General features: G+C 52.1%; 3 protein-coding genes and 1 long non-coding RNA gene across 10 annotated transcripts in view; 2 read left to right on the forward strand and 2 right to left on the reverse strand.

The window, feature by feature from the left end:
* Positions 1 to 179: 179 nt before the first annotated feature.
* On the forward strand, positions 180 to 3,461 carry LOC118179154 (la-related protein 6-like). Its single transcript, XM_035348278.1, has 4 exons — positions 180 to 990; positions 1,151 to 1,327; positions 1,549 to 1,759; positions 2,025 to 3,461. The coding sequence occupies exons 2-4, from the start codon at positions 1,161 to 1,163 to the stop codon at positions 3,033 to 3,035; spliced, it is 1,389 nt and encodes a 462-aa protein (XP_035204169.1). The 5' UTR covers positions 180 to 990; positions 1,151 to 1,160; the 3' UTR covers positions 3,036 to 3,461.
* A 692-nt stretch (positions 3,462 to 4,153) lies between these two features.
* Positions 4,154 to 5,544, reverse strand: PRR22 (proline rich 22). The gene is given in 4 exon segments (XM_035348347.1): positions 4,154 to 4,832; positions 4,834 to 5,066; positions 5,198 to 5,281; positions 5,418 to 5,544. Coding segments are annotated over 4 exon segments (1,077 nt in total). The 5' UTR covers positions 5,521 to 5,544; the 3' UTR covers positions 4,154 to 4,175.
* A 120-nt stretch (positions 5,545 to 5,664) lies between these two features.
* LOC118179195 overlaps positions 5,665 to 27,677 on the forward strand; it is a 44,669-nt gene continuing 22,656 nt past the window's right edge. For 2 of the 6 annotated variants that reach the window (XR_004756386.1, XR_004756387.1), the window contains exons 1-2: positions 19,555 to 19,675; positions 19,760 to 19,902. This is a non-coding gene — a long non-coding RNA (uncharacterized LOC118179195). Of the gene's footprint in view, positions 5,809 to 15,140; positions 15,247 to 15,762; positions 15,769 to 19,554; positions 19,676 to 19,759; positions 19,903 to 25,373; positions 25,721 to 27,677 lie in introns of those variants that run through there. The other 4 variants (XR_004756389.1, XR_004756390.1, XR_004756388.1 and 1 more) reach the window with 4 other exon arrangements.
* Positions 7,958 to 15,257, reverse strand: DUS3L (dihydrouridine synthase 3 like). 2 transcript variants are annotated; one of them, XM_035348345.1, is made up of 13 exons: positions 15,126 to 15,257; positions 14,620 to 14,905; positions 13,617 to 14,201; positions 12,937 to 12,978; positions 12,691 to 12,843; positions 12,478 to 12,594; positions 12,060 to 12,125; positions 11,864 to 11,974; positions 11,142 to 11,238; positions 10,522 to 10,597; positions 10,031 to 10,219; positions 9,807 to 9,935; positions 7,958 to 8,143 (listed from the first exon to the last, which is right to left on the reverse strand). In XM_035348345.1, exons 1-13 carry the CDS (start codon positions 15,158 to 15,160, stop codon positions 8,071 to 8,073), a joined length of 1,959 nt encoding a protein of 652 aa, XP_035204236.1. In that variant the 5' UTR covers positions 15,161 to 15,257; the 3' UTR covers positions 7,958 to 8,070. The 2 variants fall into 2 exon arrangements, with proteins under 2 accessions (XP_035204236.1, XP_035204237.1); XM_035348346.1 differs by lacking the exon at positions 7,958 to 8,143 and having other exon boundaries at positions 9,813 to 9,954.

Here is a 27,677-nt window from a genome sequence, read left to right on the forward strand (position 1 = left end):
GGTGGTCCCATTTCTTCTTTAATCACTGAAAGGAGCTGAGGAACATACCCATTACAACAGATTTCACAGAGAGAAGAGGCCAAAAGCTCAGGCTGCTACTAAGCACAAGGCCATAAGAGGCAATGACTAATTACAGCTCCCAGACTAATTGTGGAGGATGGGAGCAGTGAGACAGGGATGTGACAAAGGATGGGATAATTCCTGCTATAATGCCTCAGGAAGGAGAAGGCTCCCTGCATCCTTCTCACTCCCTTCCCTCTGCCTCTGGACAGATGGGCTAAGGTGCAGCTGGATCAGGCCCAAGCAAGAGGTGGGCAGCCCCTATCAAAGGCTCAAGCCACAGGGATGAGTTTCATCCCCAGCCTCCTTCCCCACCTCTTTATGAAGCTGTGGGCCATCCTGCCCCGGTGTGTCACTCCTCCTGGGGAGTGCATGACCTGGGCTTCAACCCTTTTTAAGGGATTTTCTGCTTCCTCTCATGGGCATGGGGAAGAAGGCAGAAGACCTTTGCCTGTCACCCCGGCAACACTAGGATTGTGAGCACTGCCTGGGGCCGAACCCTCCTTGTGCGTGTTTGTTACTGTCCCTGCACAAGACAGGGAAACTGAGGCAGGGGCTGAGATGCCCCTTGCAGTGGGGTCCTGCTGCCTGTCTCTCCTCTGCCTCCCCAGCCCAGCACCTGCAGAGCTCACAGGGCTCAGCTGGGTCTGTTTAACTCTCAGATGTGCTTCAGCTGGCACCTGGGGGTTTGGCTGGGCAGGGCACTGACTGCTGGGCCCTTTCTGGGCAGTTGCTTTTATAAACCAGCACCCTGAGAACCCCCAGAGATTTTTCTTTCTCTTTTTCTTTTCTCCTCCCTCCTCTCCCCAACCCTCCTCTGTCTTTTAGGAGCCTTAGTTTGGAGGTGGGAGGGCTAGGGGTCTGCTGCCTGCAGCTCTCTAGGATGTAGTGCCAGGACTTCCCACTCTTCCCCTCTACTGTGCCAAGCAGGTAAGGGCACGGCACAGGGCTGCCCCCTCTCCCCCATCCATGGGCTGGGGCTAGGGCTGCTGCCTGGGGCTGGGCACTGCCCTAAGGCTGTGTTCTGCCCTGGGGCTGCCTGTGGCCAGAAACCACCCCAGCACCACTCTTCTCCTGTGTGGTGTCCCAGATGACGGACCATGTCATCGCGTAGTTCTGTGGTGGCCCTAGGGCTCAGTTCCCAGCCTGGCTGCAGCACCACTCTGCCAGTGCAAAGAAATTCCTTCCCTGGGCTGCATCTCCTTCCGCCTCGGAGCCGCTCACTTGCCCTGCTTGGCCAGGATGACTTCTTCGAGAACTTCAGTGGGTGCGTGGTCATGGAGATTTGTGTGGGGGCTGAGTCCTGGTCTTGCTTTGTGCTTATCCCGAGACCACTTGTTTGGGTTGGGTTTAGGTTTGTGGCTCCCAGGCTGATGGGCCTAGGCCTTCCTGGTGCCTCTGCCACCTGTGCTGTCCCTGCTGGGAGAGGGCAGTGCTGTGCATCCTGAAGGCCACCAGCTCACACCTGTGTCCATGTTGCTCCACCAGGAGCTTCTGTGATGTGAATGATGCTTTGGATGCTGACCTGTTCGACTGCAGCTACTCCGTCCCCGACCCACAGCTGGTCCGGAGGATTGTGTCCCAGGTAGAGTTCTACCTCTCTGATGAGAACCTGGCCAAGGATGCCTTCCTCCTGAAGCATGTCCAGAAGAACAAGATGGGCTTTGTCAGCATTAAGCTGCTCACGTCCTTCAAGAAGGTAGGCTGGTTGTGGCAGGAGGCAGCCTCCATGTGAAGGGCTTAGTTGGACCAGGGAACTGTGAGGAAGCACTGGTGGCATGGAGTACAGGGGAGCTGTGGCTTATTGCTGGGGGGGGCGGGGAGGGGGGGAGGTTGGGGACCTTTTCCTCTAGCCCCCAGTGGTGCATGGCTGAAGGGGGACATTGTCCTGCTGTGACTTTGGGGTGAGGGGGCTGCAGCCTGCCTGGACTGGCAGGGATACAGAGGCCTCATTTCCCCTGCAGGTGAAATACCTCACACGTGACTGGCGGCTCACGCTCTATGCCCTGCAGTTCTCGGAGCTGCTGGAGGTGAATGAGGAGGGCACCAAAGTGAGGCGGCGGGTCCCCCTCCCCGAGTCCCTGTTGAGCATCCCCCCCAGCAAATTGCTCCTGGCCTGGGACCCGCTGCCTCAGGAGCTGGGTGCGCTGCTGCCACTCCAGAAGAACTTCATTGAGACCATCACGAGGATGTTCAGCCCCTTTGGAGCCATCGCCTCCATCCGCATCCTGCGGCCAGGCAGGAAGCTGCCCTCAGATGTACGGAAATACACAGTGCGCTTCCCCGAGCTGCTGAGCCGCTGCTGTGCACTGGTGGAGTATGAGAGCTTGGAGAGCGCCCGCAGGGCCTTTGAGGACCTGAGCCGCCCTGGCTCCGTGAGCATCCGGGTGGTGCGGCTCTCGGGGAAGGGCTCCAAGAAGAAAAGCGGGGCTGAGAGGGAGGCAGCAGCGGTGGAGGAGGCACTGGGATGGAAGGCACAGGCAACAGCAGCTGAGGCGTTCCCTTATGGCACTGGGGACTCCTTGCTATGCAGCTCCCCGGAATCAGAAATGGCCCGGGCCTCATTGCCTCTCCTCCTCTCGACACCCTCCTGGCCCGATGGCCACAGTGGCTTCAAGCCCAGCTCCTTTGGCAGCACCTTTGCCAGGTCACTTCTCGCCAGCCAGGTCTTTCCTCCGCTAACCACTGAGCTGAGCACTGGTGGCTGCTTTGGCCTTGGCTCCAGCCCTGAGAGCTCCCAGGGCCTTGATTTTGGCTGGGGGAGTGGGTTGGGTGCATGGGCACCCTGGGGCAGCAGCACAACCCCTGGCCCCTCTCTGGATGCCAAATCACCTCCTGGCAATCCCCTGGCTGTCAAGCAGGTATCCGAGTCCCTCGGCCTCCGTGCTGGTGTGCTTCGCCTGCCACATGGGCCTGATGGCACCAAGGGTTTCTACAACAGCATTGGGAGAGGAAAACTTGTCCTCAGGCACTAAGGCTCCTTTACATTTTGGTTTGGGGATTTTTTTTGGTTTTGTTTTTCCTTACAGTGTCAAGCAGAATAACTTTGTGGCCCAGAGAGCCACGGGCGGTGGCAGTGCAGCTGTTTTGGGGTGAGGATGCTTGGGGCAGAGCAGTGTGCGAGCTGAGGTGCTGAGCACCAGAAGCACCGAGCACCATGCTCAGGCCAGCAGCCACCACTCCTGCCGGGGTCCAGGCCAGCTCTGGGTGATGCTGCTGGGATCCCATCATGTTGGGTCTCCCCACATCCCTTGGGCCAGTGACAATGGGGACACTGAGAGCTCCTGCACAAGCATGGCAGGACAGCGCTGCCTCCTGAAGGTGCTGTTGAATGCATCGGTGTTAAGTTGTGGAGCAAGGATGTGAAATGTTCAATAAAGTGAGATGAAGTTTCCAGGCAATTTATAGCTGTGGCAGAGATTTATTTATTTTTGATGTTTTTTCTTGATGTCTTTTTCCTTACTTTCCTGGTGTTGTGGCTGCCCAAGGTGCAGCTAGACAAGGGGAGAGGGGTACTGCCTGCCAGCAACTCCATCCCTCACCATTCTTTGGGTCATTTGGGGTTATTTTCCTGCAGCAGTGAGGATGAGCCAGGCTCTGGAGCTGAGTCTGGTGGGACCCAAGAATAGGAATTAGTCTGAGGTTTATAAGGGCTTTGTATTGACCCTGCCCCTATGAGAGGGGATGCTGGCTGTGCTCAATGTGAAGGCAGTACAGCATTTTCTGTCTCCTGTCCTCATTCCAGGGGCTTAGTGCAGGCCTGGGAATGCTACTTCCCATGTGGGGCTGTGTTTGTGAATCCTGCATGGACCCGTCTGTCCCACCAAAGAGCCCCTCCCCCAAAGGGACTGGGGGCCACCTGCTACATTTGTCTGCCTTGCTGGTGATGGCTTCATCCTGGGGATGGTTTGGTGGCTCTTGTTTGGGGCTCAGTGTTGATTTTGTACCTCTTTGCCATTTCCTGGTGCCTCTGCATTTCCTCCACCCCCACAGACATGGAGTCCCATACAGTTCTGAATAATTAACTTTTAATATGGGGAAAAAAAGACAAAATCTAACCTACTAACTACATCCTTATCCCCTTCATCCTTGTCCCTCCCACCCCTACAATGGGTCTAGTGCTGCCCTTCCACCCCAGCGCTGGCTGCGGAGGCTTTGCGCTTGCTGCCTTTTTTTGGCAATGATCTGTTCTGCCGTTTTTTCCCTCGCTTTTCCAGCCTGGTTTTGGGATGAAATGTGTTGTCCTGTGGTGACAGCAGTAATGGCAGGTCATACTGCAGCTCCTCTGGGTTCAGCCTGATCTCCTCAAGGTGCTCCATGCTCAGGATGGCATTGGAGGCCTCGGGGATGCTGTAGTCAGAGGAAAGCATCTCCTCGGGCAGCCAGAGTGAGCTGATGTCGTAGCAGGGGTTGGAGCTGTTGGTGTCACTGGGCTCCTCGGGTATGGGAACGCTGCTGGGACTGTCCTGGCTGCCCTCCCCTGCCCCCAGGGAACAGTCAAAGAGCCTCATGGCCTCCTCCAGCAGCACCTCCTCGGGCAGTGACGTGCTTGGGCTCTCCGGGGCATCCCCCATTGCTTGGGTATCAGGAATGACAGATTTGCCCAGGGCTGCATTGCCACCATTCAGGGGGATGCTGCTGTCCTTGGGGACATCGCTGCCCAGGAGGATGCCCCCACCCATGGGTACCCCTGTGGGGTCAGCTGTGCTGGAGAATTTCATCTGCTGGAGCTTCCCCTCCAGGTGCTGGAACCTGGGGAGGGATGGTGGCAGCACTTGGGGGGGCAGGGGCTGCCACTCTCCCCTGAGGGTCATAGGGCATGAAGAGCAGGGGGGGCACCCAGGCTGGGGGGGGTGTGCAGCTCTGGGGACCCTGTGGAGCAGTGCCAGGCAGTGAAGCAGATCCAACGAGCGTGAAGGTGGCTGGCGAAGGGAGGTTGGTTGTGGTCCACTCTATGTGGAAGACACGGGGGTCAAAGAAGCAGCCGCACGGAGCCATCTGGAAACCTGTGGGGTCGGGTGGGAGCTGTAGAAGTTTGGGGGGGGGGTGCTCCTTGGACATCCCCCTCTCCTCCCTCCCTAGGCTGCCCCAGGCTTGCTGAACCCATATGCTGTCAGGGGACAAAGGGACACCAAACCTGGGGGGGGGGCCCGGGGTGTACCAGGTGCCACCACAGCAGGGGGTGCCTGGAAGGGGTGCTCCGGCCTGGGGTTAGGCAAACCTGCAAGAGAGAGAGACAAGGAACCGCCATCAGTCACCTCCCGAACCAGGGTGGGGGCATGAGGGGCACAAGGAGGAGGGCAGGATGCAATGGAGGAAAGGCTGCAAAGTTTGCGGGATGCAGGACCGGACCCTACCTGCAGGGTAGAAGTTTTCGGTGAGGACGAATGGCTGAAGGAGCCACGGTGCCTGGGGGCGCTGGTGGCCAGGGAGTGGGTGCCGTGGGGCTGGCGGCTCCATGGCCGATAACGACTCTGGGTCTGGCTGCTTCTGTTTGAGGGTCTCCTAGGAAGGAATGTGAGGGCTTGCCGTGTTCTAACCCCACCCCCCAGCTCCCCCAGGAAGAGAGAGGGTTAATCGGGCTGCGGTGCCCCCACACCTGCAGGCAGTTGTAGGGTCCTGATGGGGCAGAGCCTGGGGCTTGTTGCCTTTATGAAATAGAGCCCGGAGCAGCCTGGAAGCCTCCTTTGGGGACTGCGGCGGGATGCGTGGGGATAGCGTGGGGCTGCTAAGGACAGGAACAGCCTGGTAAGGTCCGGGACATGGGGGGTGGAGCGGGCGAGAGGGCACCCATGGCCCGGCAGGGCTCACCCTGGGTGCAGGCGCTGCGCGGCGCGGCCGGGAGATGGAGCGCTCGCCCTGCCCACAGCTGCTGAAATCCTCGTGAAACCCCCAGCAACAGCGCCCTGGAGCCGCTGTCTCCTCTCCCTGCATTTGCGTTTTTTTCTTTTTTTTGGGGGGGGGGAGGTACGGCTGGCGGGGGACGACTGCGGTGCTGGGAGCTTTGGTCCTCCCCTGCCTGGGTGTGCTGGGGGGGGCTGTTGCCCTGTGAGAACCCACGGGTGCTCAAGGTTGTTGGTAAACGGGCTGTGAAACAGTAACCACTCTCTTCTGGAAGATGTTTCTGAAGATGCTGTTTATTCCCCCTTCTCGTGCAGCCTTTTTTCTTTTTTCCTCCCCCCCCTCACCCCCCCTTTTTTTTCCAATGTGCTTGTGAACACATGTACCCCAAATGAAGCCCCTGTTGAGAAGCAAACGTTTTGCTGCAGAACAAAGACAAAAGAAGGCATTGTCACAGCCTGTGTGCCCGGGGCTGTGGGCTGCTGAGGGTGAACCAGGCAGAGCTTGGGATGCCCTAGTGGGTCCTTTGGGTGCTGCACCCACTGCAGGGCTGTGCACATCTGGGGCTGTGTGTGGAGCCCCATCTGGGGTCCCAGGGTGTTGTGGGGCAGGTGGGAATGTTCGCTGCCTGGCACAGAGGGACGTTGGGTTAAGAAGTCTGTTGTCACTTTGCCCAGCCTCTACCCTCCGGTGTGCCTAGAGACCGTCAGACGCATGGGTGCACAGATTTCCCATGTAGGCTCGGACAGGTATGTCATTAATTTAATGACTTTTGGTACAAGCCTTGGCATCACAGTGTGCAAGCGTCAGCTGAGCAAGAGCTGCCTTGGAAAGCTGCCCAGTAGCACTGGGCTCTGCCACAGGCCACCTGTCCTCCCACCGTCCCTGCCCTTGAACCCACTGCCCCTAAATGTGTCTGCTCCCTATGTGCTCCCAGATCAAGGCACCTTGTGGGGATGGCCTGTCTTAAATTTTGCAGCTGTAGCTTTTTAAAATAATTTTTTGGAGGTCCCATTCTGTTTCCTTCTCTCCAGTGAGGCTGTACCCCTGGGGAAGCTAATGGGGCCTGTGTGTTCCTGCCCATGTGCTCCGCTGCCCTGTGAGCCCTGAATCTCAGCTCTGCCAGAGCTCCTTGGTGGCAGAGTGATGCCAAGCAACATGTGAACATCGCTCATCACCACCAGGAAAACCACTGAGTGCTGCTTGCTCAGGAAGTTCATTCGAACAGCTATGCTCTTTGAGCATGAAAGAAATGCCCACTGTTGTGGTGCTTGACTCTACCTTGTGTGAGCTGCAGGCTTTTTAGGAGGAAAAGGAACAAGCTGCTTCAGCTGAGCTGTCACAGACATGAGCTGTTTGGCTTGTGGCTGCCCCTCACTGATAAGCTGCATCTGTGGAGTGAGTCCTCAAGCCACAGAGCAAGTGCATTTGTGGCTGTTTTCTGTGCTTGGCAGCCTTCACGTGCTGCATTTGTTCAAGTGATCCAAACCTAGAGAAAGACCTTGAGGGAGCTAGGGAAGGTCATGTATGCGGTGTCACTCGCCTTGCTTTCATTCATCCTTTGCTCAAGGGGAATTTGTGATGGAAAAACAGCAGCTCTGAATCCCCCTCTCCCAGCAAAGCCCTCAGAGGCACCATACTTCCCCCCAGGCACTTGACATTCAAGAAATGGCAAGTGCCTGTGCCTGCTCCCAAGAAGGGATAGAACTCCGCACAACATCAGATGCTAGCACGCTCTTGTGCTCTACAGGAACCGTGGGGATTGTGTCAGTTCATTCCCTCCCCCTACACAAAGGATTTGGCACTACCAAGGATATCCTGGTAGGAACAGAGGCCTCTTGCTCCCACAACGTGAAGAGCATGTGGGGTGGGGTGGTTGGGACAAGTCCCACTGTGAACTGGAGGCCGAAGATCTCTCCTGGCCTGTATCCTGTTAATTAAACAGATTGCTCTCTGTCAGTAAGGCACCTCTCACTGCAAGACTACACAAGTGCAAGGCCATCTGCTGTGCAACTTGTGGCAGGCAACAATGCTCAGGGCAAGAAAGCAACCACACTTCTAAAAACATAAAACTTCATTTCTTTGCGTAGCTGAGCAACCTGTTCTGCAACACACACCATGTTAATGCCTTCTCTTGACTTGATGCCATAGGAAACAGCCTCATCAGTCCTATCTATAGGAATTTGCCTTGTGTTTAGGCAAGAATGTGAAGTTGGTAGGTACAGGTCCCAGAAGCAGCTCACTGAAGGAAAAAAAAAAAAAGTAAGATTAATACAGCAGAGCCACCGCTACTCACCTGCATGGCCCCCTGGCTCTACAGCAACGGTTACTACAGCCAGATGTATCCAAATCAAGCTTTTACCCTCCTGAAAATGTAAAGTAATGCCGCATGCACCTGGCCCTAGCACTAAGCTTTAACCCTGAACCATGGCACTGGAGGGATGCAAGCTCCAGGTATTGGCAATGCCCTTGCTGCTGGGGAGTCATTGAGAGTAGATGCCAAAATGGGTTTCTAGGTTTGGTGACCTGAATACCAGCCTCACTGCTGGCAACCACATGCCTAGAATCAACACAAGCCCCTGGAAGCTCCTCCCCACCTCTTGCTGTGCTCGTGCAGAGCCAAAACTCTGTTAATGCCAAAAAGTATTACGGTTGGATCCTAAAATGAGGTAAGCCAGTGCTATTGCAACTTATCCTAGCTTAAGACTTCAACTATTTCACACTTTGGAACCCACATTGTGTTTTCAGTGCAGAGTAATTTTCTTTATAGTCAAGGAGGCTTAACATATTTCCTGGATGCTCATTCAAAATAGCATCACTAAAACTTTCCATAAGACATGTCAGCAGAGAGTATCCCAGCACGGCATATAATTTATAATGAGAAACTGTGAATCTACAGCTCAAAAGCAGAACAGGGTATGCTTGGAGGACTCATGATTTGGGTTAGCATCTCCTTAGCAGCTCCTAAACGAGCTTTAATGAATAAACCTAATCTGATCCAAAATTTTGAGTTCTTATGGCTGTAAGTGTCTATTGCATGGCCCTGCAAAGAGCACAGGATTGCATGGCCCTGCAAAGAGCACAGGATTGCATGGCCCTGCAAAGAGCACAGGTTACAAAGCTTTGCACAGCCTTGTATGGGCAGTTTCTGCTTGAAAAATGGCATTTAAAAATTCTGATTAAAACTCAATGTAATTTGGGTTTAAGCAGCTGTTCCCAATACTAACAAAATGGATGAGGATTAGCAAAAAAAATAGAGAAGCTTGTAACCATGCTCTATTTTTGTTAATCTGTTTCCATGACATGGGAAATAGCAGCTGGCTGTGCTGCCTGAGCTCTCATTTTAGCTGGCTGTGAGGTTGTTAAGTCACTTCCCAGCCAGTACCTGAGGTCTCATAGATGTGGGGAAAAGCAGTTGCCTACATTCTGTTGCACAAACTCAGAAATCAGATGTTGAAAAATGGGGGATATGCTCAGTTCTTCTGAACTGGGGATGGGGGCTGCTTTCCTGATTGGCATCCGTGCAGTCTGGCCGAGCAGGCCTGTCTGCACAAAGTGCAGAAATACAGAGCTGAAAGCCTGAGCTGTCCCATCACTGCACTCTCCTCCATTGGTTCCTACAACTATCCCAGAATGAACAGTGTGTCATAAGAGAGGTCAGCTGTTCTAGGTTTGCAGCGGGTACTGAATGCTGCTGAGGCAGATGCAGAGAGTGAATGGCAACTCCAAGCTCGCTTAAAACCTCCAATTAAAGCACCAGTTAACCCTTGCTGGTTTCTTACAGCCTCTTGAGCTTGTGGGAAGGAGTCATCACCGCTCTTTGGAAGATGCATGCAGACACGGACTTTGTGGGGCTCTGCTATGTCACAACCTAGCAATTTAAGTGAAATTCAATGCTTTGTTACCTGATCTTAATCCAATCATCCACATTTTGGCTTGCCATCAGCGTCTCCAGATAGTCTCTCCCAATGTAGTAAGGTGGCCGCTCGTTGATTTTCTGAGGTAGGTGTTCTAATAATCCAACTGGAATATACCTACAATGAAATATAAATGCTAATGACACTGTGTGCTACTGTTCAAAGGGTATGGCCTTACTGTGGAAAAGATTCTCCCAGCTGGGCACAATTACCTGCACAGAAATGAGAGCCATTCCAGCAGGAACTTCCTGGTCTTTTCAACTCCCTGAGTATCTGATCCCCAGTGCTCAAGGCCATAGTTGGTGAAATCTTTAAGGATATCAAATCTCTCACTGGAGGAAATATCCCAGTGTCTCTGTTCCTTAATTTCAGTGAAAAGCCATGGTTTGATGAGCGCTCCTCTGCAGCAAAAAAAAAAATGTGCATCGTTATTCCTGTGACTGATGCTTTTGACGATGCCAACCAACTTAAAGACTTTCCAGCTCTTATTTGCCAGCCAGTGCTACTTTGAAAACTTGAAATTTCAACAGGAAGCTGCTATGAGTTCCCACAGATACACTGACTGTACCAAGTTTCAAAGAGTAATTACACAAAGAGGAAACTTTTCGCATGTTTTGGGTTAGTTTAGATATTTTTTTAATTATTTTTTTTTTACTCCTGCATCAACAGGGCCCAGAAGCAAAGGGGAAGTGCAGCCACTTGCCTTGCAATCATAATTCCTGAAACACCCATCTGCATGGCTTGATTAGCATCTTCAAAAGACAAAATATCACCGTTTCCTGTGCAGAAGGGAGAGAGAAGCCAGAGGTCAAAACGATGCACCAGGGCAAGTCAAAATGAGATAATCCAGGCATGGGATAAAATTCAGAATGGACACTGTGTCCAGGAGCCACACTGTCCAAAGAGGCTCCAGGACTCATGTTTAGAGGCTCAGGAATGTTTCTGATTAATGTTCCCATTACAAGGAGGAACAGAGCCTTCTCCTTTCTTCTTCTACATTCCCGACTCCTACCCTCTGGGACTGTCTGTGCCATGGTGCCCACAGGAGAAAGCACCTACTGAAAAGTTGTTTTGTGTCCTGCCTGTCCCCTCCACTCCTGCTTTGCTCAATGCTCACCATGTCTGGCCCCAAGCACATCTGCAAAACTGAGCTGGACAAGACTCACACACTTCACTCCCTCTGCAGTGGTAGGGACACTCCAACCTCTCCCCCTGGCTGAATGTCCTTGGGGGCCTGTGTTTTGTTATGTGTATTTTTTAAATAATATTTTTGAAATTAGATATTGCAGCACATCTCAGACCCAATAAACCAGCAACACCTACCAAAAAGAGGCATGGGACTTGCTATTTTAGCACATTCTGCTATGTAGTCCCAGTCAGCAACCCTTGTGTACCGCTGTTCCCTGGACCGGCCATGAAGCTGGGGAAAGAAGTTACAGAGACTTCACCAAAAGCCACAAAGAAAGTATAGTAGGATGTGAACACTGGAGGAACATGCTTCAGCAAAAGCAACACCAACAGGATGGGGTAAATGATTCTTCTAGGTGTACAGTCCAGCCAGCTGCTAACAGACTGGGCTGCAGAAGTGGTTAGCAGGGCTGAGAAAGCTCTGGAAGCTTTCTGATAACATCTGGGCTATTTGCAAGCCAGAGCAGGAGGTGACAGTTTGCAGTGAAAGGGAATATCCACTGTGGCCAGGAACTACTCATCCCCATGCAAGTGAGTCCCCAGCCCTGCCATAACAAGGCTTCTTTGAACGAAGCTTCTGTTTCAAAGCACTGCAGCAGCCATCTCCTTTTGTAATAGATACAAGGTTCAAGACAATCTAGGACAACGTCCTAGATATATGAGCATCTGAATTTGTCTCTCGTACTAGGAGAAATCTCTAAGAGGTAGTACACAGATGATCAAAGGTGTTTGGAAGAGCTAGTCAGCTGTGGGGAAGGGGTAAGGTCACCCCCACATTGTGCTCTAGGCTGATATGCAAGCAGATCTCCCCCAGACACCAGCCAACAATCTTCATGCCACAGCAAGTAACCCCGTACCGTCACCATGGAAGCTCCCCAATCCCGGAGCTTGGGGATTATTTTATGAGCCACATTAATCTTTTCTTGCACCCCTGTCCGTATCTTCACAGTCAGCGGGACATCCAGCACCTGCAGAGGGCAGAGTGAGGCCGGGATGGGGCAGGAAGTTGCTCCATCAGCTCATCTCCTGCTGGTAGCAGGTGCTCTGACTCACCAAGTTCATCCCTCGGACAATCTGCTCAAACTTGTTGGTCCGAGTCATCAGAGCACAGCCTCCTCCCTGGAGAAAGAAAGGTGGCACTGTGAAGACTTTCTACCTTCTTCCACCACAAAGAGCAGCCCTCCACTTAGGAAATGCAACTAAGAGTTGGAACCTGTCCAGATTCAGATGAAGGGGATGCTTCAACAACAAAAAAATACACCTTCTTCCCTCCTGGCTTCTGCCTGCTGCCAGACAGAATAGACAGACAACCCTCCTCTGCTCTTTCAACAGCTTATGGGCCTCCTCACTGGAGTTCATAAATGAATTGGGAGCTCTGGATCAAACTGGCAAGAGCAGATAAGGTAGCAGGGGATGAGGCAAAAGACAAGTATCTACTGACAGAAACAGGACATGCTGCAGAACATCTTACCTTCTTGTAGACCAGGTCAATGGGACACCCAACATTGATATCCACAAAGTCCACATCAATTGTCTGGTTCAGGAGCTCTGCACATTTGGTCATTGTGTCTGGAAACGCTCCCTCCAGCTACCAAAGGGGGACAGTTTGTAAGAGTTCAAGCTGCAGCTTTTCTCCTCAGAACTGAAATACTATCTGTCAGGCTATTAAGATGACAGCAGTTACCTGCACCCCAAAAACATCTTCAGTGTGGTGCCGTTTGAGGAGAGCCCACTCAGAGGACTGGCCCTGAAGCAGGTTTGTGCACACAGCCATCTCTCCACAGGTGACATCTGCCCCAAAGCGTTTGCATATCCTTCGGAAAGGGAGGTTACCGCACTGAAAGAGACAGCAGAGAGATGGGTTAATCACAAGATTCGCTCCTCCAAATGTGGTAAACTTGAATTTTGATGAAAGGACTTAATTACCTACCGTGGTCAATGGAGCCAAGTAGAGCTTGCCTTGGATTTCCAACTGGAAAATAACCAGGGATGAAGTAGCATGTTAGCAGAGCTGAACCAGCAGTGGTTAAACCAGAGGAGATTCCGATCAGTGATTTTATCACCTGCCTTGAGAAAACTCAGTGGAAACCCAGAAAAATCACTGTTTTTGTTCAAGAACCTCAACTGTTCTCTGACATTTCAGTAAAAAAAACAGAAACTTTAACTGCTCAATTGTTTTCACTGTTCAGCTTGGAGAAAACTCAAAGCATTTAAGAGATTTAGCAGGATGCTACACTGGACTCCATGACAGAGGTGAGGAGGAGGGGAAGGAGGCAATGCTGGGCCGGAGAGCACCGTGCAGTACACGCAGATCTACCAGCCCCAGCTTTCCCTGCGGATCATTTCCACCCTGAGAGCTCAGCTTCTACTCTCCTTCATGTGCAAGGGGTTGAGTCTCCTCTCAGTTCTCACCCTTCCAGTAACATCACCACGGCCCCAACAGCTCACCTGCCCATGCCTTTCCCCTCTCATGACAGTAACGCCGTCTCCAGGCAGCTGTCCTCTGCCTGCCTCTCACCCAGCTGTCTCTTCTGTCTTCCTAAGGACAATCTCAACCAGTTGACAGGGATACAAGAGACAGCAGCCCGTGACTAAACTCTCACCGCTCACCTTCTTCTTCTCACATGGCCGCAGCTTCACAATGTCTTCATCTGTCACCAAGCCAGCTGTTTTCATGGGATATCCCCCCTCACCCTCTGTGGGGATGGGACTCTGCAAGGCAGCTGGTTTGGGATCTCCTCCCTCCTCTGGTAGCACCAGACACTCTGAGGTGTCTCCCAGGCCTTCCTGTGGCGTTGTGCAGTTGGACCCCTCTTGATCCTCTGCAGAGCACCCCAGGGCTTTGCCTCCCTTCCCACTGTTGTTGTGGGGCTTGGCCAGACTGCAGAGGTACTCATCAGCCTTCTTGAAGCTAAATTTCTTCTTGCGCAGCTGGTGCTGGAGGTCCTTGGAAAGATTGTTTCTCACCAGTGACTTCCCCTCCCACTGCTTGGTCAGGTCTGTGTTAATGATGTTTTGGTAGCCATCCCCGAGGTGGGCCTTGGCAAAGCGGCAGGTGACGCCATAAATGCACTTGCCAAAGGTTTCAAAGAGCACACAGCTGTGCCCTAGGTCAGCCGGCTTCGTGGCCATGTATTCACTGATGTCATGAAGGAAGCGGCACCGTGGGCCGAAGTAGCACTTGTCTGCACAGCCCTGGAAATAATAAAAGAGGAGATTAAAACCTCTGCCCTCCACCTGCACACGTGCATGCCCATACCTTCTACCACCCTTGACGTGAGCCTAGGTCCACTCCGGGCTGGAGAGGGGACAAAACTGCAGTGAGCATCTGTCAGGCACTGGATGATGTTGGGAATGCCATGAACTGCTCTCAGGAACACGCTGGGGAATACTGAGTACTTGAGGAGATGTTTTAGCTTTATGGCCTTGGAAAAGCTGCCTTGTCCTGTTCAGCCTCACCGTGTTACACATTCTCCCAACAAGTCGACTGAAGCAGTTCTGCCTCAGCACCTTCCTGCAGGGAGTTTGCCTTCAACCCTCCATAACACGTTTTCCAAGACCAAAAAATAAACAAATCCCCCAGGGCAAAGCTGAGTGGGACCCCACTTTGTACCTGTGTTACCGATGGGCACAGCCTGCTCTTCTCGTAGTGGTTCGGCTTCATGCATGGCCTGCTCTTGTTCTGCCCCCGGGCTCGCTTCCTCTCTGCAGGCACCTTCTCCCCTTCCCCAGCACCCTCTTGTCTCTCTGCACCCAGGCCGTGCTCACTCAGCCTCCCTCGTTTCGCAGGGGGTTCGCTCTGCTCGCTACCAGCCTCTTCCTCCTCCTCAGGCTCTCCGTCTCCATGCTCGCCGCTGGCCCTCAGGTAGGCATGGAACCGCTCCTTGGAGGCGACGAACCTGCAGCCACAGACAGTAAGGAGCCCGAACCGGCCCCGGCTCCATCCCCGGTCCCATGCCTCCACAAAACAGCACCAGAGATGGGAAGCCCTGATGACCCCGCGGGCCGCGGGCCGCAGCCCACTCCCACTCCACCCAGAGGACCCCATGGGCCGGGCCGGGCCGGGCCGGGCCGGGCCCTCACAGGAGCCTGGGGCTGCTGCCCCCGTCCCACACCCACCGCGCCTGGACTGGAGCAACCCCTGCCGCCGCCATCTTGTTGCCTCACGCGGCGATGACGTGCGTCACGTGACCGGGTATGGCTATAAAAGGCCGGGCTGAACGCGGGCGCTTTCACTGCGGTGGGCTGGGCGCTTTGCGTTGGGGTAGGGGGGGCCTTGTGAGGGGCAAGGTTTGAGGTGGTGGGAGGCTCTGGGCTTGCCGGGGGTTCTCTGTCTGCCTTGTAGGGTCCTGCCGTGCTCCCTCTTAGAGCATTGAGGGCGGCCTCTGCCCTCACTGTCTCTCCCAGCTTTGCTGTAGGTTTCTCTGTTCCGTGTCCCAGCCCCGAGTGAAACCTTGCCGCTGCGGCCTGAGGGATGAGGCTGGTGATGGCAAGGGGAGGTGTCCCTGGTCTCATCATGTCTTGGGGCTGGCCCAGGGGAGGCTCTGGGTGTGCTGCCTGTGGGTGGCTGTCAGTGGGAGGAGGTGAAAAATACTGCAAAAATACTGCACCAGTTGGGCTGTGCAAATGTTGGTGGAACATGATACAAGGCCATTCTGTCCCTGGGGTTTGGGGTTGTCTTCCACCATGGGCTGGAGCCACCATAAAACAGCCCAGGCCTGTGGTGCTGCTCTGTGCTCCTGGCACTTGTGCTGAGGAGGCTGTCCCTAACTGCATGCATGGCTGGTGCTCCAGAGACTGGCTGGAGCATGGATTATGCCCTTTCATTTGGTCTAGGTATGGTAGTTGAGGCTTTAAAAATAAACCAATGTGTGAAGCCTCTGTTCAGAGAGAGTTCAGAGGCTTAAACATGTTTGACATCTCCCTCCTATGTTGCTGCTGTATCTTTCCATGTGTTTGCAGCACTTGTTACAGCCTCTTTCTTGGTCTGTGTTCCTTGCATGCAAGAAGCATCTGCAATCCTCCAGATGTGCACATGGTACCCCTGGGCTTTGAATAAGAAATACCTTGTATTGTGGGGCTTGATGCTTCATCAGGTGATGACTCGGGAGCTCTCCTGCAGCAGGCTTTGCTTCCTTTCCTTTCCAGCTCAGGTTCCAGTCCCTTTCTTGTAGCTGCAATGTGTTATCCATGTGGTCTTCTCAATTGATTTGTGCTTAGCCCTGGCTGCCAAAAGGGAGAGAAATATCTGTGAAATCTAAATGAAGACAGGAACACCTCCATTTCCTTTCATTGCCCCTGCACTGTGCCCAAGGGCCTTGCTGGACCCTTTTGTCAGAATAAGAAATTGCCTCTTCCTTGCCGGGAGCCCAGGAGAGCTGGCAGGAACATGGCTTTTTTTCTGCTGGAGCACAGGTACCAGCCAGAGGAGGAATAAGGTACCTTGTGATTCTGCATTCAGGGGCAGGTGACAAGCAGCTGTTCTTGTGGTGTTTGGGAATTACTGCAGTGTGTTTATGGGCATGCAGGGGTTGTGTATGCACATAGGACGGGTAGAATTGCACATGGAGCTTTAATTTGGGTGTTTTTCTGCTTTCTATTGCCTTAATGCAGTTCTCTCTAGATGTTCCATCAGAAATGTCTTTTGGGAGGATCTGGGAACCTGGTAGGGTGCTTCTGCTGAGGCTGTTGCTGAGGGTGGGCACGTTGCAGGACTGAGACAAGCTGCTGTGAGAAGAACTTTTAGCTGATTGGATATTAATTAGTTTTGGAGAGAAATATGAGGAATGTAGAATACTATTTTAAACTTCAACTTGGCTGAGGGAAGGAAGGAAGGAAATGAGGCCCTGGGGATTAATGAAGTGATTTCACTGATGTTTTCTTGGGGGCAGCAAGCCTGAAATCAGAGTGTTTTTGACTTGCAGTTCTCGGCTGTGGTCAGACTTTCACATCTCATCTACTCTCAGGGTACTGGTGCAGTGGTTTTATGAGGCTAAGCCTCAGGCAAGCTTTTTGTCAGACCCTGGTAGAGGCTGTGAGAGAAGCACAAAGCCCCTGGCACAGCCAGCACTGCTGCAGCCCCTGGGGCACCCAGCTGGAGCCAGCTTCATGTGCATTGTGCTGTGTGCTGGGCGTGCTGTGCTGCAGCATGATTACTTGTGTGTGGTGCCATAGGGGCTTGGCTGCACATAGCTGAGCGTCTTGATGCTCACCCAGGGTGGAAGAAGTCAGGGATCTCTGCTAAATACAGGGATGTGCTTCGCTTGTTGGATGCTTCAGCTCTTTCACCCTTTGCTGTGCTCTGGTGGTGCTGAGGCTGTCAGCAGGGCAGGGGAATGAATGGCTGCTTCCGTGGGTGAGCAAGTGCCAGAGCTGGGCTTAACATTCCCCAGGAGCACTAGAGCAGCTTTGGAGCAAACCAAAACCCAATAGAATACTGGAAAAGGCCAAGTCAGGGAAAGAAGGAAAGGTTGATTACAGGAAAGTGTGATATATATACAAGAGTAACCAAGTCAGAAAAAGTTCAGCTACTTCAACGTCCAAGTTAAACAAGACGGTGTATTAATGAAAATATACCTTCCATGGGCTCCCACACAAAAGTCGGATGTTTCAAGCCCCTGGTTCTGGCTACTACACCCAGGCGTTAGCTGAAAAATGAGGTTCTGCAGCAGCCCTGAGATGTCATCTCCACAGCTGCAGTGGGTGAGAGTGGGGATAGAAATTTGGCCTGGTGACACTTGTTTGGATACCTTTCATAGCAGTGCAGTAATGTTCTGACAACCCTTGCTGGTTAATTGTGTGTATGGGCAAATGTCATGGAAGGCAGGTGTGAGATTTTTTTGGTTATGTATGAGCAGAGCAGCCAGAGCTGGGAGCAAGCCACTGGGTCCTATCCATCTTTTGGTCAAAGCAAAATCCATTCCTCTTGTCTATTGCCTCCTCTTCTATTCAGTCTTATTTTTAAAGCCCCATGCAACAGACCTTCTAGCCTTTTGCAAAGGAGACTATTCCTGATGCTCATAAATCTACTATCAGGAAGCTATTTCCAAGATTAAAGCTTAAATGTTTCCCAGCTCTGGTTTCATCCCCAGCTCCCAGTTTGCTCCTTGCTGTAATCACCAGATCTTGGTCTCCTCCCAGTGCCTGGCAGATCCTGAGGATGCACCTGGGGGTCTCTGTACCCCATGGCACAGTGTCTCAAGAAAACCTGTGTGGGACTCTGTGGAAATGGGGTGTGCTCCTCAAATGGTTGTAAATGGCTTGGCTAAGCTTCAGGCAGGCAGTTGTGTGATGGTGTTGAGAAAAATATCTCTTCCTATAGTTCTCTCTTGGCTTTTTTACAAGCTGCTCGGAGCGCTGACTTAGCGTTTGGCCCATGGATAGGATAGTTAAAGGTCATTATCTGGGCAAGGCCTGTGTGGTTTTGGGACAGGCAGTCAATTCCCCCGAAGGGGATTGGAGTTCAGGGTCCATTGGGGGTTGTATTGTCTGCAATAAGGGCAAGAAGAGTGGTGGTTCCTGGGAGAAAACTACAATAATGTGCCATGGTGGGCAGTCTTGGGTTGGCACCATCAAGCCTGGTGCATGGGCAGGGACTTCCAAGGGAAATGTGCAAGTGACTGGGGCTGGCTTGGGTGTGGTGGGAGCCCGAGTCCCCTGGAGCCCCACGCTCAGCCCTTAATTAGTAAAGTTTGGAGAAGCCCCCCAGATCTTTTAATCAGACCCTAAAATAGCGAGGGGCTGAGGCAGCAGCCATGGTAGAGTTTGAGTGCTTGGCAGAGGCTGCTCTGCGTGATGGGGGAGATGGAATGTGGTGAGCATGGCAGCGGGGAAGGACCCAGCACTCTCTCCTTCTGGGAGCCTGGGGATTTGAGCAGGCTTCAATCACCTTTCTGGTGGCCCTTTAGACCCCCAGCCTTCACCATGCTCAACCCTACTCTTCCCAGGGCCATTTTGGGGCAGCTCCATAGACTGGTGAGGTTGAGGCTCGTGTCCTCCAACCTGTCCCCTGTGGTTGCCTTGGCTAACCCCAAAGGGCTCAGTCCTCTCTTGTGGTTTCAAGGCGGGGTGAGGGTCTGGGCAGGCAAGGTGCGTGCCTTTATCTGGCTTCTTCTAATGCCCTCTGCCAGCAGATGAAATCTTTTTGTACTTTGTTAATTTTTATTTTTACATGGAAAAGCAACACTGAGATTTCCTTCTGACATTTAACTCAGTCAATAAGTGACAAACTGAATAAACATTCCTCTTTCACTGGGACAAAGGCTCCAAGATCCTGCTGCGACTAAAATGTTTCATCATTTCCGAAGTCAAACGTTTCAGTTAGAGGAAAAACGAAAAGAAAAAGAACTAAAAATGATGCATTTCAATGTTTTTCTAATTATTTCCCCCATTTTGGCTGAAGCTATTAGACAAATTTGGCCCCACTTTACAAATAATTTTGGAAGCTTCCAAAACTTCTATTTTGGTGACATTTCCCATCATTGATGAATAATAGCTTGATCTCTGCCCTGCTCACCAGCTGAGATCTCATTCACTCCCCTGTGCTCATCCTTCCAGGTTTGCTGCTTGGTCCTACCCAGGTGGCTGGGGCCGTGTCTACGCTGCATGGCCTTGCTGCTGCTCACCCCAGGACACTGCAAGGGGTGCCCTTGCCCTTTGCCGTGCTGGGTGTAAGCTGAAAAGCATATGCATGTGTGTTGGGTGCTCCTGCATGCTCAGGCTGTGAGTCTTGTGTTCTTCTGTGTCCTTCTCAGGTTTGGATGAAGCCTTGGTGCTACACAGCGGTGGTGCAGGAACTTCTCCAGAAGGCCCAGTAGTTCCACCCATGGCAAACCTGAGTTAATGCTCCATGCTGGTCCCTCATGGTCCCCAGCACGAGGTGTTTGCTGGATTCCAGGTGAGTGGTGAAGCAGCTGGGTTTGGAGGAGGAAAATGAGCATCTTGCCCCCACAAAATGAGCTGGGGAATCTGCAGATGGGCTGGGGTCTTCTTCGTTGTCTGTCCCCATGCCTGTTCTGCCTGCGTGAGTCAGGGGAACAACATGTGTTGATTTTTAGGGTCACAGATGGTTTTCTTTATCTTGTTAATGACACTTATCGTAGCCTGTGACTGCAGCAGGGTTGCTCCCAGTGGTGGGTACTGAGGAGAGAGAACTGCTGGCTTAAGCATGCCCTTCTGTTTGTCAGTGTGGACATTCCTGAGCTTCGACCATGGTTTTCCCCTTGCAGTGGCCCTGGGAACTGCCCTGCTTGGGGACAGATGTTACCCTGGGGACAGTAGTGAGGCAGCAGAACCACATCCCTCTTCTTGTGCATTGCCAGCCCAGGAAGGGCTGAGAATCTCAGCACTCATTTTATCCAAAGCCCTTCCTAGCCTCTGGCTCTTTGCTGACTGTGTACTTTTTCCTCCTCTTCCTAAATAGGTGATGAGGCCCATCTATTTTAGGGGATCTATTTCATTTCTGTGCCCCTCCAGACTGCCCAGCGGTGCCTCAGAGTGATCTGTGCCCGTGTGGTAACTGCAGCCTTCCTGCACCTTTGGCTTGGCCACAGAGCACGTGCTTGGCTGGCATCAGTGTGACTTACAGGCTAGCTTGGCCCTTCTGCAAAAAAAGAGAGGAGCCATTCTCACAAATGAGTGGGGAAAGGCACATGAGCTGGCAGTATTATCTGCAGAAAGTTTGTTTCCTTTGAGATGGAAGGATGTTGCTCTTCCCTCCCACAGCAAAAGGCTTTAGTTTAGCAGTTGTAATGAATATCATATGTGAGCTTTAGGGTGCTTACACAGGACAAACCACCCCTCTTGGCTTTCTGGTGTGCTCAAGCAGCTGCTGGCAGCTCTGCTCGTGCAGTTGGAGGATGAAGGACTTAGCGGCACTGAGAGCAGCCGCTAGCTTCTTGCATGTTGACCTTAGCAAGCCCCAGGGTGTGAAAAGTCCAGAAGAAAGCAAATGGGCTTTGGCTGGGGTCTTGGAGCCTGAACGTGAGCTGAGCTCCCAGAACTCACTGTACTGCTAGGGAGTGAGGAGGCTGCAGTGTGTGCTGTGCAAGCCCTGATGCTCTCCTTCCTGGACTGGAAGGCTGCCTGTCCAATGGCTTCCCTGCCATCCCCTGTGTCCCCCCCAGTAGGGACAAGCTCTGCAGGCTGGCTCCGCTTTGCCCTGGCTGCACTCCTGGCTCAAAGCATGCACTCCCCAAATCACAAAAGAAGTCAAAGCCCTTGGCTGATTGCAGCAGTGTTTGGCCAAGGGGAGATATGTCACAAGTACAGAATTCTTGTGAGTTCCCTGGAGGTGGGTGGCTTGGTTTAGGACCCACATTTGCTCCCCTTCTCCGGGAGGTCTCCTGCCCATCAGTGAGCTCAGTGGGAACACTGTGGCAGTGTGCTGCAGTACTTGTGGGAAAGGGGACAGGTGTGGGGCCATGTGGGGCCCTGCAGGGAGGAGCAGGGGTATGGGAGGTGTGTACACACTGAAGGGTCAGTGCACAAGGGCTCCCACTCCCAGCACAGCTTCTGCTCAGCAGAACAGCAGAGGGACAGGTTCTATGTCAAAAGGAGCAAGCAGCTTATGAAAGCACTAAGAATATAACCTTGCTTTAAGTAAATCCTTGAAAGCCACTCTAAACTGAGTCAGGAGCAGGCAGACAGAGCCTGTTCATGCAGTTTTTGACCTACGAGGTGGATTGCTAACACAGGCACTCGAACAATGCAAGCCTGTCCAGCTGTAAAACAGCTATGCCACAGAATCATTCTGTTTTAAGAACAGGTGAAGGTTTTCCCAAGGCTTTAGTTCAAGGAACAGCATTCCCTTTCCTGGGGTGAAGGTAGGATCGTGGTCCATGAAGTGCTGTTGGCAAAGCTCACTCCTCTGTGGTTGCCCCTGCCCCAGAAGGCTCTGGTTGTCTCCCTGCAGCTGCTGCATCCTACAAAACACTGATACTCCTCTGCTTCAGTGGCAGAGCCTCAAAAGTGCCCTTGGAATCTAGAGGAACTGGATTCTGGTGCTGGAAACACCTTCCTGTGTGGGCTTGGGGTGCAGTGGGCTGTGTGCTTGCCATGAGAGGGGGTTATGAGCATGCTAGAGGAGTGGATGCTGAGGGTGCTGCAGAGCAGGGTGCAGCAATGCTGGGCTGCAAGGGGCAATCCCTCTCTGGCACCAGCTAGCCCCGCTCTATGCCCCAGTTTTGGGGCTGGGCTGTGGTGATGGGCTGCTGAAGGCACCTTTATCTCACCCCGCAGACCTTGCTGCAGCTCCAGCACTGTGAAGGATAGGATGACAGCAGATTAAGATGCCACATGGCCAGATAAGCACTGATGGATTGCTAAGTGGGATGGTGCTTAGCAGGAGTGGTGGCACCTGCTGCAAGGCAAGCAGTGAGACAGACACTTGGCAAAGTCTTTGTCCTCAGGGGCTTGCTCCCAGATGACCTGATGTGGGAGAGCTAAAGCAAAAGGCGATTTTCCTGACTGCAGTCTGGGGGAGGAGTGCTTTGCATGCCTTTCCTCCTCCAGTCTGGTTAACCATCACTTTCCTTAGATGCATTTTCCCATGAGCTGCCTCCGTGGCCTCATGCTGCTTTTCTCTCCTTTGCACTGATGGAACTGTTGGTGTGATTGCAGAGAATGAGTCTGAGGCGCTGTTCTGGCTGATCCTATTTGTTTTTCTCCTTTCCTGGGGCAAGAACATTTACTTAGCAGGTGTTTCTGGAGCAGGCTGCGTTCTGTGGTCTGAGCTAAGCTGCCTGCAGTCTACAGAACTGAAACAGAGTGCGAGTGCTAAATAACCCTGGCCCATTCTGTTGCATCTCCTTCCTCTGCTGTAATATAAAAGCCCTAATTCCTCCTGCTAGGTAATCTCCAAGCTGTTGAGGTCTATACATGTACAGAAGAGCTTAGAGAGTTGTTTGCAGCTCAAATACTGTGTGGGAGTTGAGAGGCTTTGGTTTTATTCAGAGCTCTGTTGCTTTCTTCCACAGTTTTGCAGCCTTAACCATGTGCAAAGCGTAAAATGCCTGAGCAGGAGCCTGGACTGTTGATATCCTCCTGGGTGGGATATTCTTTCCCAGTCTCAGAGAAGGTGGGACAACATTGAAAATGACATGAACTGGGAAACCCCCTGCTTTCCTTGAGGGGGAATACTTCCATGGACTTAGAATTTTAGACTCAGTTCTTGTGATTTCCTTTGACCTATGCTAGTTATGTGCCATTGTGAGCCCAAGGATTTTTCAGCCAGCAAACTGCCTCAGATTCATTGCTGCTGTAGAGCTTAGGTTGCTTCTGACAATGTCTTACTCTGCGGCCCTGCAGCTTCTGCCACAGTAAGGCCCCACTCTCGTTTTGGGTGTCAGGACAATAATGCGATGTAACCAAAAGCCCCCAGATTTGCCCTCCCCATCCTGCAGCCTCTTGCTGGGGAGCAGTGGAGGCTTAGGCTGGCTGTGTGCTGTGCAGCCGCAGTGGTTGCAGCTGAATTCTTCTGTGCAGTGTGCTGTATGGTGTCTGCTGCACAGCAATGAGTAATAGTCCCCAGTCCCTATCCATCAAGCATAATTAGCTCTATTTTCTAACGAGCCCTCAGACTGCTCAAGTGGGAGCTGAGAGGAAGACCGAGCGCCTTGTCAACGGGTGCTTCTTCCAGGAAGGAGGAGAACCATGAGCCTTTTCCAGGATGCCTGCTTGCGACACTGGGACTGGCTCCAGGGCGGGTGGCAGCATCCCAGGGCCTGGAGCAGCAAGCATCAGGGGGCCAAATGCCTGCTCAAAAAGGAGAAAAGCCCCAGGTGGTGAAAACTCTAGGGGCCAGGATGAAATCAGGTAATCACTGATGCTTTGTGCTATTCTGTTCCAGTGTGTTTGGTGCTGTGGTCCTGCCCAGTGACCTAGGTTCCTGCCTATGCCTCTTGTAAACAGTGGCATCATGGGCAGATCTTATCATGCTTTCCCTGAAGTGGCTGTGGTTTATTTTTCCTGAGAAAGGATTTGTTTTTTAGAAGATATCAATTAAAATCTGAAGCTGTTCCAGAGAGGGTGTTGGTTGGATGAGTGTATTTTAATAGTTTTTGTTGGTTTTGACATTGTTGACACATCCATTAGGCAATGTACCAAGGAAAATGGGGAGGGGAGGGGTTAGACTAAAGCAACGTTGTCTTTTGAAATGTCCATTAATCTCCATTTATACAAGGACACTTTTTTCCAAAGGTTTCAATTAAAGCGTGTTCCAGTTGACCTGGTAAGTTGCCCCCCTGCTCTCTGATTTGGTGCTTTGACAAAATGTTATGAATTTTGGCTTTTCCTGTGATTTGGAGTTTGGTGAGCTGTGTTTTTTTTTTTTTTTTTTTTTTTTTTTTTCCCTGAGAGCCCGAAACATCTTGCAGGGTGAGAATTGTCCCTTCACTGCTGGACACATCGTGGCCCAGTTCTGTAAGGGGCCCTGCACATACTCAATATGTGCTTCTGATCCTGTGTCTTTTGGCTCTTGTTTCTCACCACCCCCTGGCCAGGGCTTGTGCCCTGATGCACATACCATGGTAGCACGGAGCAGCTCCATGTGAGCTCTGCAGAATTTACTCTTCTTGCCATAAAGTTCCTGCTGCCGAAGAAAGAAGCTGAAGTGACTTTTTCTGCTGGTTTATCTTGCCTGGGGATCAGCACTGTTGCTGCTCAGGTTGGAGCACCCATCTTTGACCTGTGTGCCCAAACTCAACAAATCAATGCCCTCATGTGGAGTAAAAACCAACAAGTCCTGGTCTCCAAGTGTTGCTTTTCCTCAGGACAAGTTTTGAGTGAGGGTGACTTTACTTTCATGCTTGCTCTGGCTGGCAAGCATAATTAACATGGACTGGGGTTTGTAATTCCTGGCACAGAAACAGCATTAATGGGTTTGTTCAGTTCCCTTTTATCAGCCTTCCCAGCTTGCCTTTTATCTCAACACTTTGGGGGAGGGCTGAGATGGGATTAAAAGAATGCAAAGGCCTGATAAATGGAGATCGAAACCTAAGAGCTGGGGCAGATTGATGCAGGTCCGTCATGAAGAACTGCAGAGAGCTTGTAGGGCTGACTAATTGAGTGGACCACAGCCCTGGGGAATGAGGCTGCTGTGGGATGGTGCAGGAGCTCAGAAACCCCAGAGGAATGTATCATGAAACCTGTTGGGCTGGGTGAAAGTGGAGTCCATGTAAAGGCATCTGGCCTTTTGCTTCCTGCAAATCAATCTTGCGTTTCTGTTCTCCTGATTCAACAGTTTGCTGTAGTGCTGATTAGCATTTGGCTGGATGAAACTTTCCCAGGCTTTGCAGCACTGGAAAGAGTTGCTGGTGCATCCTGAATCTAAAGAAGCCACTTGTGTTATTTGTGTTCTTCTTCTCCCAGAGGTGGACCCTGGTATGTGGAATATTGACCTCTGCCCCTGGAGGAGCTGTGGATAAAGCTGGGATGCGGAGGAAGGAGAAGACAATGGACCACATGGCCATTTGGTGTGGGGAGAAAGATGCAGCAGAGCTTGGAAACTCCTCCAAACTACCTATCACACCTGAGAATGTCAAGGGAGTAGAAAACAGATCTTATGGGAGGAGGTTTCTCTGCACCTGGAGCAACCTGCATCCTGACCATCAACCTGCATGGTGGGCAAGCTGGTGTCTCTGTATGGACCCTTATCCTCATGGACTTAAGGGTAATGTGTGCTCACAATGGGATTTGCAGGCAGCTTTGTTGCCTTCCTGCCTGTCCTGGTTTCAGTTAGGACAGTTATTTTCCCTCCTAGTAGCTGGTAGGGTGCTATGTTTTGGATTAGGATGAGAAGAGTGCTGATAACATGCTGATGTTTTAATTGCTGCAGAGCACTGCTTATACTAAGCCAAGGACTTTTCAGCTTCTCACTCTGTCCTACCAGCGGGCAGGCTGGGGATGCAGCAAGAGCTGGGAGGGGACAGACCCAGGACAGCTGACCCAAACTGGCCAAAGGGGTATTCCATACCATCTGACGTCATGCTAAACAATATATAGGGGTGGCTAGCCGGGGTGGGGGGGGGCGGCTGCTCGGGGTTGGGCTGGGCATCGGTCAGCGGGTGGTGAGCAATTGCATTGTGCATCACTTGTTTGTACATATTATTATTATTATCATTATTATTTTCTATCTTAATAAACTGTCTTTATCTCAACTCACAGGCTTCACTTTCCCGTTTCTCTCCCCCATCCCAAAGAGGGAGGGGGGAGGGTGAGCGAACGGCTGTGTGGTGTTTAGCTGCCAGCCGGGTTAAACCACAACACTGCCTCAGAGGCAAGGACCAAAGCTCCCTGCTTGGCATGGGGACACCCATCAGTACCTATTGTGGCTTTGTGAATTTTGCTTCTGCGGCCTGGTTCCAGCAAGGCCACTGACACTGGAGCTGGCTTGTCCAAAAACCCAGGCAGGAGCCAAGACCCTACTTCTCAAACTGGCTCCTGCATCAGAGATTATGTCTCTGTCTTCCTGCACGCCAGCTCTTTCACCTCTGCTTGGAAGCTCTGAAAAGCTTCCCGGGAAGCTCCTGGGGCCCTTCTTTTGTTGTCAGCCCTGCCCTCATTTGTTCGTTTTTCCGCACCCTTTTTCAGGCTTCTGTTTCCCATGCACCTCTGCAAGAACCAGAGAAGAGCTTTCTCTTCACCTGATGAATCACCTGCTCATCTTTGCTCAGTCTCTTTCCCCCACTGTTGCCTTTTCCTTCCCCCAATTCCCTCCTTTAATTTGCCTTTGCTTATTTTGAATACAAAGCTCCTCCATCACAGTGTTTATAGTCTGCAAAGCCTTGGGCCCATTGCTTAATTCTCCTTCCTACATCCTTACTTAACTGCCGAGGCTCCCTGTGCCCTTTCCCTGCTTCAAGAGCACCCAGGATGGATCCCAGCGCCTGTCCCCAGCTGTCTGCTGTGCAGTTCCCATATCCTGGCAGCCCAGTTCCCAAGCACTGCCCCATCATGCTCACCGACTCCTTCTCTTTCTCATCCCTGGAAACCTGCATTTTTTTTTTTTTTTCTGGAGTTGGCAGCAGATGTCTTTGTCTCTCTTTTTACTAGCTATCCTTTCTTCTTCTCAGCCCCTGAGAAGCTTTGAGCAAGATCTGTCCTCCCCAGTGCCCAGCAAGAGTTGGTGAAGGGTGCAGGCATCCCCTGCTCAATGCACTGCCACACTCTGGCACCGCTGCTCTCTGGCACCAGCCTCATCATCCTGACACCAAGTAAATGTCAGCAGCTTGCCTCATGTCTGCTTCTCCGTATCAGATTTGCTCATGGTTTCCCCTTGTCTCTCCCCAAAATAGGCTGGGCTGCTCTAAAGCATGGTTGCCCAGTTCCCATCTTCGCAAGGATGTGGTGAGGAACGAGCGCTGGCCGCATCTCAGCTCTCTTTCCCTCTGAGAGCTCCTGGTCCAGGGGAGGCATTTGGTGAACTGAGTCGTCACAGAGCCACAGCCTGTGTCCAGGCAAGCGGAACGAGGCTGTCATATCAGGGATTTGTGTGCCAATGGGGACTGAGGCCAGTGGAGTGTGAGCATGTGGTGAGCAGCAGACAAGTGGGATGTGTGCAGCAGATCCCCGAGACGTGAGGTCAGACTCGTCCCGGGCCCATCAGAGTGGGAACTGGCCAGGCAAGCCCAAAATAGACTCCTTGTCAGAGTTTCCACTAGGCTTCAGGGGCTC

The sequence above is a fragment of the Oxyura jamaicensis genome, chromosome 28, assembly GCF_011077185.1.
Source record: "Oxyura jamaicensis isolate SHBP4307 breed ruddy duck chromosome 28, BPBGC_Ojam_1.0, whole genome shotgun sequence".
NCBI classification, from domain to species: Eukaryota; Metazoa; Chordata; class Aves; order Anseriformes; family Anatidae; genus Oxyura; species Oxyura jamaicensis.